Below are 17,643 nucleotides of genomic sequence, written 5' to 3' on the forward strand. Positions count from 1 at the left end.
TATTTCCAGTGGGCAGAGGCGGAGCTTGATGCTTTAATACTGCATTTTTAATATTTCCTATTCTTTGCAACACAGTCAAATAATTCCATGACTGAAGTCAACTAATCATTTCACAGAAAGAAAACATTAAAACTTGCACATGAACTGATAGAAACAGGCTACTGTACATAGCTTATTTTCAGGAGGCAATACAGCTGATGCTACATACAGTATCATCCAGTAATTCTGATACCTTCATAACAGAAAAATACTTACATATTGTATTATGTGTCAACACTGATACTAAGCAGCTATATGGAAGTATTCTAACTCGCCTTAGCAACTAAAAAATATGAACTTTAACTGAGGATGTAGAGCTAGACATGAATTTAAAGCCATGGTGTTTGGGAAACATGGAAAGTTTTTTATCCACAGCACCAGCTTCACAGTTTCACAAACACTACAATGATTAATCAGATCCACATCTTTAAATAAAGGATCACTTCACATGATATGAAACACATACAGACACATGCACACGCAGGCACGCCTGCACACGTGAGCGCATATGAGCACACATGGTGTACAAATTTACCCCTGTGCATTTTCCCTAAGCCTGTTATGACAAGGCTTTACAGGCCTCGTCTGACAGTGGCATTAGTGCTCATTATGTGCACCCATTACCCAAACTGCACTCTCCAAGCGAAATGTCTTAAACTGATCTACTACCGGTGCTAATGTACACTACTAACACAGCATTATATTGTACTACATTTGCTAATTACAAAAGCATTTTTGTCTTTTTTGTGTATTGTCATTATTTTTTTTGATTTTATCTCTATAGATTCATCTTGTTGTTGCTGTTATTGTCATTATGTGGTACTATAGGAAACCTGCTATTAAACTGTGTCAGGCTTATAAGATAACTAAACTTATTTGTTACTTTCCCCTGTTTAAAAAACTACGAACAACACCTTCCACCAGTGTTAACAACACTGAAACTAAGTTGGTTGTTTTTCTGAATTTCTGAAGTGCGAATGGGGTGCAAATGGGAAATAACATTTTCAGTGTTAATAAATATATTTGATAAAACAAAACATACATTTTCACATTCATGGATGAGTTTCTGCTTACCCAAAAACTAGCATTCAGCTGTCAGAGAGCAGCTCTTTTTAGCAACTGAAAGCTTTAAATGTGCAAAAAATTTATAGTAGGATTTCCTCGCTTTATTTTTCTTTATACTAAGAACAATACTTACATACTTATAGTGCTAGTTGTCCCACGAGGCTGTTTGCAATGCTTAGATCCTTACTACCAGTCAGTCAAAAACAAGGGTTTAGCCTGAGGGTGGTGCCAGAAAAGGTCAAGTTGTTATGTAAATCAAAACTTTTTACTGTGACTATTTAAAGACAGCCCTAGGCTTAACGCTAGTTTGTCAGGCTCAGTTTTCATTGGTTTAAGATGTACTCTATGAGCCTCAGCTGTACTTCATCCAGTGCCCATCTAGTGGCACTAGATGAAAAGTCCGGGCATCAGAGTTCATTTTCTGGGGAATATAATCGCTGCACCAAAGGTCATCCAGTAGTTGTGGAGGTATTTCGACCAACAGACTGACTGACCACTGGACCGACTTTCATTGCCATCTATAGAACCATGGTGAATGGCTAAAATCAATAATCAGAATTACATCACAAAGTTGAAAAAAAAAATTTTTTTTTAAATATATTTAGCTAAAGGATCTCTTCCACTTTTAAATGTGCTGCTGTATTCCTTTTTAATGTGGTGGCCCATTCTGTTTATGTAACATAGTACTGGTATAATTGTATGTGTGTAGTCAGAACCAGTTAGGGGATTTTATTCCAGTATCCTTTGTGATTGTCAGTTAGCACGCAACCTACCCAGCAATACTGTGTTTGCTACAATATATGGCACAAAAACATCACAATGTGCAACTTCAAGCTTTGGACACTTAAATGTTTGAGGTAGCAAAATTATCTACATTAAACATGTTCTTATTTCATATGGCTCTTCCTACCTAAAGTTTAGCTGTTTGGTTCAAATTTGTTGATTGGGTGTCTGTGTACATAGCAGCCACAAACACCTCCTACAATACTTTGGCACCAACAACAACCTGATGACGCTCTCTGAGGGTGAACTGTGTGGTCTTGTCATGAAGAGGGCAGCCTCAGGCAGTTAAAAACGACAGTTTCTCCCCGTTTGCTCCCAGTTCCTCTTGTTGCACGAGTGCCAGCACCAGTGCTGAACTGTAGGGCAACAAATGTAACTATTCTTTGACATCCTTGATGACAGAGAGCTGAGACACAGTTTTCTTGACCCGTAGAGCAGTGAGTCGAGCAGCAGAGTTAGTGTACCAACACTCTCTCATCAGTTTGCCCATCACACGCATAGCCTGGAGTATCAACAAGGAGACAGTGTCATTAACATAAAACCAAAATACCACTTCATGTAGACAATAGGCTAAAGTCTCAGCTTCTTACCTTGAATATCATAAATATTAAGAGCTTTACTTATGCAGTATGTACAGTGAATTCCCCATTGGTAATTATCAAATAGAAGTAATCTCACCTCTTTGGAATAACATTTTACAGTCCTGGCTGAAATTATTGGCACCCCTAAACTATAAGAACAGAATATTTTCAGAAATAAATGCCATTTAACCAATTTTGTATAATCAGAATATTTCATAAAATGTTATTGAACAACAACAAAAAAAATACAAATACAAAACAAAAAATAAAAACTACAGCCATAAAATGTATGCCTGACACAATTATTGTTACCCTTTTGTTTAATTTAAATTAGTTCCTCAAAAAAAATAAAAAAAATAAAAACTCAATAAAACTTAATTTTCAGTGTTCACATGACCTGAATTAACCTATGAATGATGGTTTTACTGCATAAAAAGGGGCTGATTGTTTCCAGTTACTTTTTCACAATGGGGAAGACAACAGAGCTGCCTGAGAACATCAGAAATGCTATTATCAAAGACATATCAATTCAAAGAGCTACAAAGCAACTGCCAAAGTTCTTGAAATCCCTGTTTCAGCAGTTCATAATGTTATCAAGAAGTTTCACAGTCATAAAACTGTTCAGATGCTTCCAGGACATGGCGCTAAGAAGAAACTCAGTGAGAGAAGTCTGTTGAGGTGGATGCAGATTGTGGAAAAAACACCACATAAGACATCTAAAGAGTTTAAGGCTGACCTGGACCAATCTGGAGTGGTGGTTTCAGCCTGTACTATACGCCGCCCACACTAAACCAAGTAGGGCTCCATTATCCATATTGAAAGGAAGCCACAAAAAGGCAAGAGTAATATTTGTAAAAACTTTCATAGATAAGCCACAATCTTTCTAGGATAATGGTCTATGGACAGATGAATCTAAAGTAGAGCTCTTTGGGAATGCAGCGAATCAGTTTGTTTATAGGCGACGAAATGAAACCCATAAGGAAAAGACAACCCTACCTACAGTTACGCATGGTGGAGGTTCTATCATGCTGTAGGGCTGCTTTGCTGCCTCTGGTACTGGAGGCATTGAACGTATCAAAGGAATGATGAAATCGGAGGGTTACCGAGGAATTTTAGAGAGAAATGTGTTATCCACTGTCAGAAAACTAGTTTTGGGGTGAAGGTCTTTGGTCTTTCAGCAAGACAATGACCCAAAGCAGACATCCAGCAACACAAAAGAATGGTTGTAAAGGAAAAGAGGGAGTGTTTTAAACCTGCCAGCAATGAGTCCTGACCTGAATCCCACTGAAAAGCTTTGGAGAGAGCTGAAATCTGCTACTGCAAAAAGGACTCCTGCAAACTTAAAAGAGCTTGAACGCATAGCAGAGGAAGAGTTGTAGAAACTACCGGCAGGTGCAAGAAGCTTCTAGATGGCTACAAGAAAAGTTTAGAGGCCATCATTGTTGCCAAATTTTCTGCAACCAAATATTAATGACGGGTGCCATTAACTGTGTCTGGGGTACATTTTGTGTTTGTATTATGTCACTATTATGCAAGTTTTGGTTTTTTTTAATTTTCTTTTGTGTAGTAACCTTGGACATTTTATTAAAATATTTTGACAATACAACATTTACATTTATTTCTGAAGATATTCTAAATTCTGGACTTAAAATTCAGGGGTGCCAATAATTTCCAACAGGACTATATTTGAAGGCCATAACTGAATAATGTCAGAATTACAGAAATTGTCTAAGGGGGTGAAGCGAAGAGGTGTCAGGGGGGTCATCCCTCCTGTGCTCGTAAGACTTTGTGTATAATGGTGTCTTTCCTCCGAAATTTACCTAATCTTATAAGGAAATTTCTGGTTTCATACAACTGTGTTTTTTTCTGTAGTTTTGCCCAGCATTCCTTCCATTATTTATAACATTGGACTCATCATATTTATTGCTCATTATTCTCAAGCTCGAGAGAGAGTTTCAAATCTTTTGTGCTTCCTCACATCTTCACACATGGCCAATCACTGTGTAAAGTGGCCATATGTGTCTAAATCTTGGTTTTGGAGAGTTAAAACAATTGTCAAACGCAGAACCTCCACCGGTGTAAACCATCCCACATGCATTTGTTTTGTAGCATACTGAGGCCTTTAGTTTAGTTGTACTGTAGGCCAGTGCAAAGAAATTTCCTGTGCAATGAGATATTATTATTATTACCAAGATTTTGTTGGCGCTCACTTTTGGTTTTACTCCAAAATAAAGTGTTTTTGATAATCTGGCTAATCTGTTGTCAGACCACTCGTGTTTCTTGCCCTGTTGTACTTAATGTCACCATGTTCCCAGATCTCAGCAATTACTGCAGTGAGTGCACTTTCTTAACTGACACAAATGATGGCCACAACTTCAAAATAGAAGTGGAAATTATGAATCACTTTGTTTATTCAAATTGTTTTGTTCTGTTCAGTTCAAAGATTTTTAATGGCTGACCATGTATTTCATTTATTTCTAAGCTAACCACAGAATGTGGTCTGTTTCCGTCTGTTGTTAAGTTCGGCACAAACTAGACCAATAGAAGCACTGTTAATAACTCTTAAATTCTCAGAAACCACATATTGGCAGCACAGTTACAGCATCATGATTGTTTCTTTGGCTTTTGCAGTCTTCCTAACTAGGAAGTTCATGCTGTGCAGCAGAGCTGATGATACTGCTTTCAGTCACTATTAATGGGAGCTCCAATGCCAAATGCTAATGAATCATTCAGTGGAAATGATGATTCAGTTTTGTCATTCATTTCGTAGATTAAAAATTATTTCATACATTTACTGAACACTTCTACGACGAAAAGAACGCCTGTGTTGTAATGAACCAGAAATAAGCCAGAAAAACACTAGTGATGAATTATATCGTAGTGTCAGTGACACAATCTTAAATGATGATACATTTGAGAGATTTTCCCTTCTCACCTCACAGCTCTGCCACTGGTTGGGAATGCTGGGTCTGAGTTTCTGATCACACACCACCTTCCTCATGTCCTCGACCGACGGATCTGAAGGCACCAGGTCGTAATAAGGCAGCTGGAAATCTTCGTGAAGTCCTGTAAAAACAAGAAAGATGGTGATTTTGTTGAGGATTGTGCTTTTCTTCACACACAAGACTGATGATGTACAGTATATGAAAAAACATAAGGATATAAACTACCTTAAATTAGTGGGTGCAAGGGAAATATTGACATAGCACATAATGACTCTTGACTGTTACTGGGATAATTATAGTTGCATCAGTGGTGTCATGTTGTACAATTAGTGCCACAGTGCAGTTTTCCTGATGACTTATCCATTAAACATTTATATAAATATTGGAAAAAACAACGGGGAGTGTATATGTTTTTGTGTCATTTAAGGTACCCCTAACAGAGCATCTTCGGGCCAGTTCCCAGAACACCAGGCCTAGTGAGTAGATATCCGCCCGTTTGAATGACTCAAAGCTGTTCATATTGATTGTCTCATCCAGGATTTCTGGGGCCATGTACCTGCAGAGGACACAGTGATTAAGGTCTAATGTAATAAAAAGCCCAGTACCTGTTGGATTTCCTTAATTGATCTGGGTGTGTGGGTTTGTTGAAAATCTTTGTCCCGTGTTCTTTGAATTCAAAACTGCAGGGACACATCGTCACCACCAAAATACGGAGCAGCTACAGGAAAAAACAAGCTAAATTTATCAAATTTAATGTTCTTGCAGACTGCAGAGATTCTTTTCTGAGAATTTGTTGTAATTCAAAACACACTGACTTCAGAGAAATTCAGAGGCTGAGTGATATGTAAACTCATGGGAAACCTATCACATCAAATAAACTGGTCGCTGTCTGAAGTTACTTCAGATTGATTTTCATTTTGTGTGTGTTAATTTTGAGTTTCCTTATGATGTATATCCAACCGTTTGGTTCCCACTCTGTGGTTGGACGGTATGTCTATGGTGTTGCTGCTGGAGTCGTGTTTCACAGCCAATCCCAAATCTGCGATGACTGCTGCACCGTTCTTCTTCACCAGGACATTTTTAGACTTTAGGTCTCTGTGTGCAATGGCGGGCTTCCCTAGAATCAAGGAGGTACCAAATAAGTTTATTAGCCCAAAAAAATGGCTTTATATAAGGACATATATTTTGGATCTTTCAGACATAGATGAAAATGAGGAAACTTTTGCAGGATTAATGGAACAATAGAACATCTGCACCAATGTTTTGTAGTATTCCAATATGTCACATAAAATCATCTAATCATAAAATCTCAGTCATCAGTCACTTCTCCAAAGTGAAGAATTGCTGCGTTTTACTGGTTTATATCCTGGTAAACTGAACAACTTTGGGTTTTTAAACTGTTGGTCAGACAAACCAAGTTGTATAAAGACATTACCTTTGAACCTGGGAAATGACATTTTTTACTATTTTTGACTATATTTAGAATGAAATAATACAAAAATTAACAGATGAATTGTTAATGAAAATGCTTAGCTGCAGCCCTAAATTGCAGTCTAGTTCTCAATTGAAAAACTACTATTTTGAGTATGAATATGAATCTGGGTTATGATCATTCTTCGGTTATGTCTAAGGAGATTTTAGTATGTGGTGGCTTTAGTGCACAGACAAGTGTCATTATCCTTTGAATTCTGGGACATGAGGTCATTGTCATGTTCTTCATTTACTGAGTACAGCCTTACCCTGCATGCCAATGATTTCCATGTGGAGATGTGCCAGCCCACTGGCTATTGACAAAGCCAGGACGATCATGCCTTCCATCGAAACTGTGTACCTGTTCAGGTAGTCATACAGGGAGCCATGCTCATGGTACTCTGACACCAACCAGAGCTGAGTCCATGAGCCATTATCTGCAGCACACAGCAAAAAACATAGTTATCTCATACCTGTGTAGTTGATTAAGCTAGGTTACAGCTATAGAGCTCGTTACGCATCCAAAGATTCAAACACCTTTGTTGTCAGCAGCAATGAATCCCAGGATGTTCTCATGTCTGAGCATGATAGTCTGATAAATCTCTGCTTCACGGAACCAGGACCTCTCGTCCCTGGAGGAGAAGATCTTCACCGCCACGTCCTCTCCTCGCCACTTGCCCCGCCACACTTCACCAAATCGACCCTTTCCGATGGTCTCCTGCAGGACAATGGTCCGAGCTATGGTTCTCTGGACCAGCAGTGGCAGACCTGCAAGATGCAATGCAAAAAATTCCACCCGCAAAAGTATGAGCAGCAGACATGTATTTGTCTCAGTAGATCACAGCTGGAAGGAAAGCTATTAAGAAAAGTCATTAACAGACCCTGAGGAGTTTCTAATATTCATATGTAAGCCTTACATTTTACTTACTTCACCAACCCAGTATGCATCAAACAACAAATGATCACAGCCTGTGTCCTCATATCAGTTCAGACAGCTGGCAGCGTTTCTCTCACCTGATCCAGAGCCCGAGGTGCTCATGTCATATATCAGATCTTTGAGACATTTGTCAGGTGACATGAGCATCTGGTCATCCAGAGGGTCCTCTGGGTCTTGCTTGTGGGCTCGGATGTAGGCACAGTGGTGGCCCTGCACAACGAACACACCTAGAAGGATCCCCACACACAGCAGGCAGGACGGCACCAGGATCACCACAGCGAGCTGCAGCTTGCTCCAGCTGGGTTCTTCCAAAGGCCTCTCTGATAACATATATACATATGCTACATGACAATGTAAATCCATCATATCCAATATTATCAACATTTTGTTCCCTGAAATTAAATTCTGAGGACAATGGATCGGTAGAATGGGGAGGGAATTTGCAATTATGTTTTTTGTCACTGGACTCCCTACGATTGTTGCACCCTCTGGTGTCCGTTGTTGATTATGGCATTAAGTGTTTTGTGTATAACAGAGTGTGGATGGAAATAATCCTCCCAATTTAAAAATACAGTTTATTATTATTGGTTTCTTACTACAGCTGAAATATGCAGTCAGCCTTGTCTGATGTACTGTTTAACACTTTTCTGACCTTAACACAGGCTCAATTACTCAAGTTAAGACATAGCCAGTTGGCAAGCTTAAAATTTAGAGAACTACAAATTGTACATTTGGCATATGCAAAGTTATGTCTTCCAAAAACTGTGGCAGACATCTTTTCCAGAGTGCCATAAATTTTAATCGCTGCCCATAAGTGTCATTAATCAAAAGCGATAAAGAGATACAGAGAAACTGTGCCAATAAACCCTTCTCCAACATGTCAAAATCAAAACGTAATTTTTTTTTCTTACAACACACCTCCTCATTTAAACTAGGTGGCATGCACTGTTCAAAAGCACATGTACTGTGAGACCTTGTAATAAGTTGTGGCTTTGGCAAAACAATGTAACCTGGCATTTCAATCCATGGCCTTCATTTTGTGTGTGGGTGGACAGAGGAGATCTCGCCACAAACAAAAATATCATTGCTGGTGGGCACTGGCACAGATATGCTTACGAAAGTGTTTACAGCGAACATATTAATAGCATTGTAGCATAGCACTACAATTAAATAATAGGTCTTGGGAAATACAAAGAATTTTGCACTAAAAAGATTAACTTTGGGAGATACCCACTTGATTTGGCCAGTTTAGACTGCTGTTGCCCCATTTTAACTTTAACATCATATTTTAACTTTGATTGCAGGAACTAATGACTCTTTCAACACACACACGGGTATATGAGTATTGTAATAATACAGACTTAAAAAACCCAAACCTAATAAGGTGGTTCCATGTTTCTAGAGCCTTTTCATCCTCTCAAATCCCCAGAGCATGAAATGTCCTCACCAGGAAAGCTGCAAACATGCAACATCTGCAGATGGCCCAACATGCAAAGCAACACGTCCTGAACTAAACCACAGTTTCCTAAGACATCTTGAGCCTTTTGCCTAAATACATATTCTGCCATGTGTCCAACTGGAGCTCAGCAGATATGATGCAAAACAAGATTTTACTCTCCTGTGGCCCAGTGGCAAAAGGCCTTCAACAAACTGTAACTGTTTTTGGACTCTTAAGTGACTCTGCATGGGACAAGGCGGTAATCTCAGCAGTCATTTCTACTTTTAAACTGTTTGTTTGACGCAACATCTAAATGAATGATTGGAAATAACAGCGACAGAAGAGGACAGACGCTGTCCCTGTCAAGGGAGCTACACAAAACCACCAACCACTACCTACTTTAACCTCACAGCACTATTGTACATCAAGTTTTCATGTATGAAAAACAAATAATACACCGCTTGAGCTCACGTACTGATATTTAGCAGAGCGGTGGACTACACTGATTGTAGTATACTCATTCACAGTCAGCACCATCACAGCCTCAGGCTGTTGCCCCGACCCATCTCATCAACTGTCTGCAGTGCTTCTCACTTTAAATCTCCTGTATAACCTCCTCATTTTATGAAAGTGACCATATCTGATAGCTCCACCTAACTCAAATTATTTTAGATGAATAAATCAATGGAGGAAAAACACTTAGTTTTCTGATTTTGTTTTGTTTTGTTTGTTTGTCTTATCTGGTGTTAAAAATTGACTAATATTTATTTCATTCTATGCCCAGGAGTAAATATTGTCAAATATTTAAAAATGCAGGAAGATGAAACCTAGCCTGTTCTTTTCCAAGAGGTGCAGAGTTCTAAGAAGACCAGTGTATATCTGTATGTAGTGGTTTTTAGAGACTTTTTGTTGCGTCTCATCTCTCATATATGTTGCACAGAAGAAAACAATATTTTGCTCCCATGTATGTCAAGTGTGTACTACGAAAGTTGCAATAAAGAACTTGAACATCCGAAATACGAATATAGCCACCAGAATATACAGCAGTGTTTCCCTTTAGTGCAATCAGCTGGGGGGCCCTAAATAGATTTGTTTTGTATTATTTGTATTATTTATTATTTATACTTTGCTAAAGTCTGTGTTCAAATCAGAACTAAAATAATCAGTTGGCAAATTGATTAATCAATCAACAGATAATTAATCAGCAACAATTCTAATAACCACACCTTGGGCTCTGGACTAATGATTCAAGCATTTTTTTTACAGAACGATTAATTGATCAACTGAGGAAATAATCGGCTATCTAATAATAGATAATATAAATAATTTAGTTGATTTAAAGTCAGTCAGAAAATGTGCAAATAAAGGGGAAAAAAAACACTTACATGTTTGCAAGCACTGAAATACATATTTCTGTAATATAATGTTTTACAGGCTCACACACAGTGTTTAATGTGATATGACAAAAAGAATCACAATTTAAACCACGCCAGTCTGAAGCCTCATATTACAGGGAACTATAATGCTGTTACAAAGTGGGGCTGCATTATTTTTTTTTTAAAGCTGCACTAATCAGTACTTTCATATGAAAAATGGTCAAATGACTCTGTATAACGTGTAAAGGCTTGTTAATCTGTGACGGATTCGCAGATAATCATCACCTGGCTCTGCAGTTCTCCACAGCTACAAGGAGTCTTTAATAATCTTTTTTTTTTTTTTTTTTTACGGCCCACAACTTGACTAATTTGGTTCACTCATCGTCAACCACATTTCCAGCAGCAGCAGGGAGCTGTTTTCAGCTAAAAGTTTGGATACCTTCCCAGCACCAAACAGCAGACAGACAAAGTTAGCGGCTAGCTGGTGAATATGGTGGAGCATTTTGCAGCTAAAGAGATTTTTTCTCAGGAGTCAGGAGTAAGTGGGGACCAAAAGAGAGCTACCAATGAATATTGGACTTTACAAGAATGCTAATGCTAATCACATCAATTTTACAAGGATTGTCAAAACATGTATTTTCAGCTTGTTATGAAGTTCTGCTCACAGCTGGCCAAAAATATATTTAATGCAACTTTAACAAATCTGATTTACATTCTTTATGAATGATCCAATTTACATGACCCTATAAAGTATTTAAATTGCTATGAAGTCAAACTACACATCCAGATATACAAATTAACAGTAAAAAACATAATACATTAACGCAGCAAAACGTCCATGATCCACCATGATAAGTGTGACCCTGACATTAACATTTTCCAATGAGTTGTATCTCCACAGGTGTAAAGTAATCCTCCTCTGCTTTAAGGCCACCTTCCACCCAGCAGACCCATGAGAGGCTTTTAACTTGTTGTAGGACTACATGCCTGACAAAGTATTTATTTATAAATCAGGCGAGGGAGGGGGGAGGGATCACTAACTGCCGTCCCATAGCCTCTGCCAGATTTGTTATGTCACAGGATCTAGTAGGATCAGAATCCGCTTCGTCTAGCCGGGGCCAGAATGAGTGGGAAATCCCACACTGACTGGACTGGTGTTGCCGTCGACTGAATGCAGCAACTACTGAGCAGTGTGAAACTAACTGGCTGTCCGAATGGATGAATCCATTTTCAACCAGAGATAGAAGCAAGATCATTATTTGAGAAGCACTGCAATTTATTAAACCCATCCTTCATTGAAATAAAGTAAGAATGATATTATTGGCTGTACCTGGGTGTAGGTGCAGAGTCTCATTGTTGCAGAAGTCAGTGAAGCAGCAGTTCCTCTTGGAGACATTACGGGAGCTGTAGCAGAAGACCTGGCCCTTCATCTCGGAGGGCGACAGGCAGGACTTTACTGTCTCCTCCTTCCCGTCAATCAACATCACAGAGTTCCAGCAGGCGCCATCTGCGGTTGTCTCACAGGTGTGGTTGGCGCACAGCTGGCACACACACTTCAGGCCTGAAACATATTGTATCACTCAAGATGGTTAGATAGCTATTTTATTCACAGTCACTTTCCGTTAGTTAATCCATCGATTTGTGAAATTGCAAAGGGGAAGAAGGACAACAGAGAAACTGTTTCGTTCACAGAATGTCAATGTTAGTGGTTTTTAACTTTCTAGAAGCAGTATGCTCCTGTTATGTAAGGAGGTATGTGCTCTTAAATGGCTGGAGGTGGAGGAACCGAGGTAATGCCTCTTACTTTAACACCCAGATAATCTTGTGTTCTACTTGGAGCTTCTGTCATGCTTTGTTTGATAACACTGTGAGTGATTGATAAGAAAGGCTGCAGTGCAAGCTCATTGGAAAAACCTGGAAATAACTGTGTGAATATTGTACATTACTTAGTGGAGCTATATTTAAGGTAGCTCCAGTTTTTAACACACAATAATATACAGTAAGTAAAGGTCTCCACAGTATTCGCAAAAAAATCATACAATATAGTTGTTAAAATTATGACAGCAACATTTAGATAAATTGGTGTATTTATTAATTGTGAACATTATATTATTAAGTAAAAACAGCTGTCTGAAATGTATGTCCTGTGCGTAGTTGGGAGTTTGCATGCCCTTGTTGTAACTAAGACATTAAGACACAACAAAGTATTTTTGGTCAGGATCTTGTGTCTTGTACCAAAGCACTCTTTACAAGGGTTCAGTCTTGTAAGTTTCACATCACCCCTTTTGTATACTTAATGTATTTGTCATTTATAAACAGATGGATGAGAACTGCTTTAGGTGAAGTTCTAAAGAAGTAGATGTCTCAAATCAACACCTGACACTAGGACATTTGGATACCTGGTGTGAGAGACTCATGGTTTTTCTGGCCAATTGTGAACCTCCAAGGAAGCCGATCGATTTTTCATTGATTTTGTTTAGGGTAGCACTGAATGTTAAGCCCAATCCGCACATTTCCAACAAGCCCTCATGAGTTCTTGGCAGAGAGGAACGGACATTAAACTGGAAGAAGCATTAGGAAACTTTCTTGAGATGACTGTCAAAGTTCATGCAGTGATCGCCAAGGGACTCCTACTTTTGTAACTGGGCTTTGAAATTGATTTTCATGGTCCAATACATGGATTTGGTCACTGAAAGGATTTTTTTAAATGAGATCTAAAGATGCCTTGTCCTTGAGAGCTGCTAAACAAATCAGTAAGGAGGACAGGCTGCTAAGGTCATATGGCTTAAATGAAAGATACAGCTGTACATAAAGGAACAAGTAGTACATTTTTGGGGACTAGGATACAAATATAAATGCACATTTGCTGCATCAGTAAGTATTTACTGCACCAAGATGGTGTAGGATTGAGCCAAAATAAACAACAGTGCCCATGCTCATTGTCATCCAGCGTAGCGGTGCGGTGTACTGTACATCTTGGCAGGATAGACTGATCATCGTTTTGGCACTTTTCATTTAATTTATTGAAAATTACAAAATGTGGAATATCACCAACCGTATCTTTTAAAGGGCTGTGTAAAGCTCCTCCAGTTATAAGGCTGACCTTGTGACCAAATCAGGCAACAAAAGAGATTAGTACTTCGGTTCAGGGAAAACCTGACTTTTACAGCATACCTGGGAGTTGCCTGGCAACAACTTTCTCAAGGACAATGATTATTAAATAAAGTTTAAATATACTGTAGCTCTGTAACTGAGGAATAAGAAGTTTGGTCATTTTTAAAGCATATTAATGACTGAGCATTGGTGTGTGTGTGTGTTTATTCATATTTTTTAATCATGTATGCTGGCGGGGAAGTTATATATCCAAATTTTTCTCCATTGTTTAGAATTATTAGAGAAGAAAGGCCTGAGTCCTCAAAAAAGACCAAAAAGAAAAACAACCATTTTTTTAAAACACATGACATCACATTAATTAAATTAAATTAAACAACTGTGATATTTTCCCTAATCAGGCACCTTGAAAGGAAAAGTCTTTGTGGGACAAGTCCCGCCTCGGCATCCCTCTCAGTGTTAGCATTAAAGGTGAGGTCTTTGGCCTCTGTGGGTGTTTCATAAATTTGTGTTTGTAGACCTTCCAGTGCCACCCAGGGGGAAAAAAATCCCTTCCTTCCCCTGACAAACTATGAGTGTAAGGGAAAGGTAGATCCTTGAAGTCCTGGGATAGGACTAGAGCCTTACCTGAAGGTTGCACTGCAGCGTGATTGAAACTCTCACAGTCAATAGGACACTGTAACACAACTGGGCAAATGTTGCCTCTCAGTTGAATTTCCCACCTTATATTCACACACCCCTACATCTCACAGCTGCATTTCCCATTCCCTCCGCTTCAGTTATTTAAAGCATACAGCAGGTGATCAGCCTGGATTGTCCCTTTACATGTGAATTCATACTGACTGTGAATTCAAAATTTCTTTATCTCTGCAAAGCTGGACATAGTGAATGAGCCACAGCAAACAGAAAAAACTGTCTGAAGAAATCAATAAAAGTTAAGCAAATGCACTGGAGGTCTTACAAAACAGTTTAACAATGGAGATTAAGAAAAATCAGACATTTGAGGTCTTTAGAGAAATTTATTTTGAAATAAATGCTTTTGTAGCTGTTTGTGTGCTTGTTTTGTGCACTGTGGATATTTTTTGTAGCTGGAGCAGTTATACTGGACAAAATTTGTCAGACACGTTGAAGCCAGGTAGATGGATAAGCATCTTGTTTTTTTAAAACACACACTTTTGCATGTTTCCACACATGCTGGAATGAGTTCACATGTTTCCTATCATTCCCCAAGAATTCCATACTGGTTTAGATAGCTCCGAAGCCCCCCTTTATCCTGGTTCCTACAAATGATATGAGTAATTTCCTAAAGGAACAAAGGTAGTTAATTGAATGTTCTACTGAACTTGAAAACACAACCAATTATTTGTCACTGAGAACACTGAGTCAGTTAGAACCGAAGCCTTTTGTGCTGAGACATGCTGAGGTAACCTTTGAGGGGGGAAGTAGGTAAAAGTTGACCTTGTGTGAGGCGTCTCGGTTAATTATATTGGACCAAACTGACTCATAAAGAGTTTCAAAGGCAGCGTAGACAGCCCCTGAGGCAGGCAGATTCCTAGAACTAACATTCACAAAGTTTTTTGATGGTTGCAGAAAACAGGCATAAGTTGAGGAGCAGAGGTTGCCAAGTACTGCACAATTCCCCATTTCTCAATTAGAGAACGTTTCCAATTCAAAGAATGTAGAAAGAGTAAATGCACGTTTTTTTCTGTTGTTTAAATCTTCCTTTCATCCTCGTATGGACTAACTATTCTTGACACCCTATTAAGTAATTAGTCAGATGCAACAACAATTTAGAGAAATATATTGCTGAGAGGCTTGTATACTTGCAAAACCATTCAGTCACAGAGGTCTTCAGCAAAAATCAGCTGTTACAAGAAGTACAACTCATGCATCATATTGCACATATGAGAGATAAAAGGCAACCCAGTATTAATTTACCTGCACAATACAACCTGGAAAGAGGGGATCACTGAGAAAAGCTACTCTGCGGATTAGCTGAATTTGTGTGATCAAATATAATTTAACAAAATAAAGTGTGTAATAAGTGCACTTCAGTTAATACTGTGTATAAAACAAGAAATGTCTGTTGACAGACAGAACCTGCCACACTTTCGTCTCTTCTAAAATGAACTCAACTACCTGCTTGCTCTATTGGAAAAATGTTAAAACAGCTCCCACAAACGTTGCTGTTTCACTTTTTTCAAGTAAGTGTTAATGTCTTATTCAAAGCCTGAACCATTAGCAGCCAAAAAACAAAGGGAAAAGGTCAGCGCACAGCATCTATCGCTGTCTTTAAACAACAAGTGCCTATTTAACAGGGCACACACCAGAAAAAAAAAAAGCAGGTGGATGACAGCAGTAGTTGCAGGGTGTTGACATCTGCTGCTTGTTTTTTGACTCTACATGTATAGGAGGCATTTGTGTTGCCAACAGTCCCTGGAACTTCATTTATCATGTATTTTATCTCATGAAATGCAGCATTGAAGCCTGGGGACCGCCACCTCATAATATCTAATGAAAACGATTATTTTCATTATCAATTCATCTGCTGGTTATTTCCACAATTGTAGGTCAATATAAAATGTCAGCGATTGGTGAAACAGTCAAATCAAAACTTCCTCAGGCCCAATGTGACATCTTCAAATTGCTTGTTTTGTCCAACGCAGCAGTCCAAAACCCAAAGATATTCAGCTTTACTATCATATATGACCAGGAAGAGCTGCAGATCCTGACATTAGAGATGCTTGAACCAGAGGAGAGTCTGTTTTTTGTTTTTGTTTTTCTTGAAAAATGACCAAAATGAGTCATTAATTATCACAAAAGCCGCAGTTGAATTTTTGGTCGACTGACTAATCAACTAATTGTTTCAGCTGTAGTGTGAATTTAGTCAAGCAAATTCATTTCAAAAGCCTGAACAGAACAGACAATAAATCTCATGTAAATGAAAATCAAAGAATGCTGCTGCATGAAACTCCTAAGCTTTAACTTTCAATTTTCCCCAAAACAACGACACCACAATCTAACCTGATCTTACAGCATGAGTACAGACTTTGACATGGCAATGGAAGAATAAAACTGACAATATTCTCCTCATTTTGGAAAATACAGTTTAACTCACACGTTTGCCAAATCTCTTTTTCTACAAAGCCTTCTCTTTTTTTTTGGTTTCTAAGAAAACAGGTTGTTTGTTGGAGGTACCTATTTATCTATATCTTTATACAACTGGTCTTTGGATTCAGCTTTAACAGCAACGGAAAACAGATCTAGTAAAAAGTGAAATTAATCTTTTTGGAGCTTTTTGATTTCCCTTTCACTGGTATAAAACAACGCGTCCCTCAAAGTGAAACGAACTTAACTCCTGATGTTTGCTGACATAACCCGTGTTTCTTGAAAACAGCTTTGTTGGATACACAAAAACAAGCAATTTAAAAGTCACCTGAATAAAACTACTCATGCTCGTCAGCTAAGACTGTCCATGGTAGGCCGTGTACCAACTCGCGTAAAACCGTGCCACGGTCAACGCACTTGATGGATGTGAGGCCAACTGAGCGAGCGAGCGGGACCCGTCGGCTACTGTACCTGCAGTCAGCTGGGCGAATGACAGGAGGATCAACGCCGCTTGAAAGCTCTGCTTCCCGGGACAAGTCATGGCAACTGGAGCCGCATCGGCTCCCTCCCCGGCGCACTGTTTACGCAGCTACTCTACAGAAAACGCAACGGCACACATTGCGGTGAAGTCCGTCGGCCGTGCACCCCCGCCACAAAAGCCTCTCACAGTGAGTGAGCGGGGGCGGGGAGGCGGGGGGGGGGTATACTGTAAAACGCAACGAGCGGTTTGCTCCGCCTCCGCTGACGAGGATTTAAGAGGATTAGCGCTGCAGACCTCTGATAAAGACAT

The 17,643-nt window shown here is 39.0% G+C and overlaps 1 protein-coding gene across 1 annotated transcript; it reads right to left on the bottom strand.

Annotated features, from left to right (window-relative positions):
* Positions 1 to 1,857: 1,857 nt before the first annotated feature.
* LOC120801411 (activin receptor type-1C) lies at positions 1,858 to 17,394 on the bottom strand. Its single transcript, XM_040148379.1, has 9 exons — positions 17,325 to 17,394; positions 11,965 to 12,195; positions 7,898 to 8,140; positions 7,421 to 7,651; positions 7,153 to 7,320; positions 6,374 to 6,530; positions 5,845 to 5,969; positions 5,404 to 5,534; positions 1,858 to 2,389 (listed from the first exon to the last, which is right to left on the bottom strand). Exons 1-9 carry the CDS (start codon positions 17,392 to 17,394, stop codon positions 2,264 to 2,266), a joined length of 1,482 nt encoding a protein of 493 aa, XP_040004313.1. The 3' UTR covers positions 1,858 to 2,263.
* Positions 17,395 to 17,643: the final 249 nt, after the last annotated feature.

This window comes from Xiphias gladius, chromosome 16, assembly GCF_016859285.1.
Source record: "Xiphias gladius isolate SHS-SW01 ecotype Sanya breed wild chromosome 16, ASM1685928v1, whole genome shotgun sequence".
Taxonomy (NCBI): Eukaryota; Metazoa; Chordata; class Actinopteri; order Istiophoriformes; family Xiphiidae; genus Xiphias; species Xiphias gladius.

Bases quoted from the DNA above. Each gene is read 5' to 3' on its own strand.
- LOC120801411 (XM_040148379.1), bottom strand. From the start codon at position 17,394: ATGACTTGTCCCGGGAAGCAGAGCTTTCAAGCGGCGTTGATCCTCCTG. The intron at 8,141-11,964 runs GTACAGCCAATA...ATATGTTATCAG, and splicing joins GACTCTGCACCTACACCCAG to AGAGGCCTTTGGAAGAACCC. The intron at 7,321-7,420 runs GTGTTTGAATCT...TGTGTGCTGCAG, and splicing joins CATTGCTGCTGACAACAAAG to ATAATGGCTCATGGACTCAG.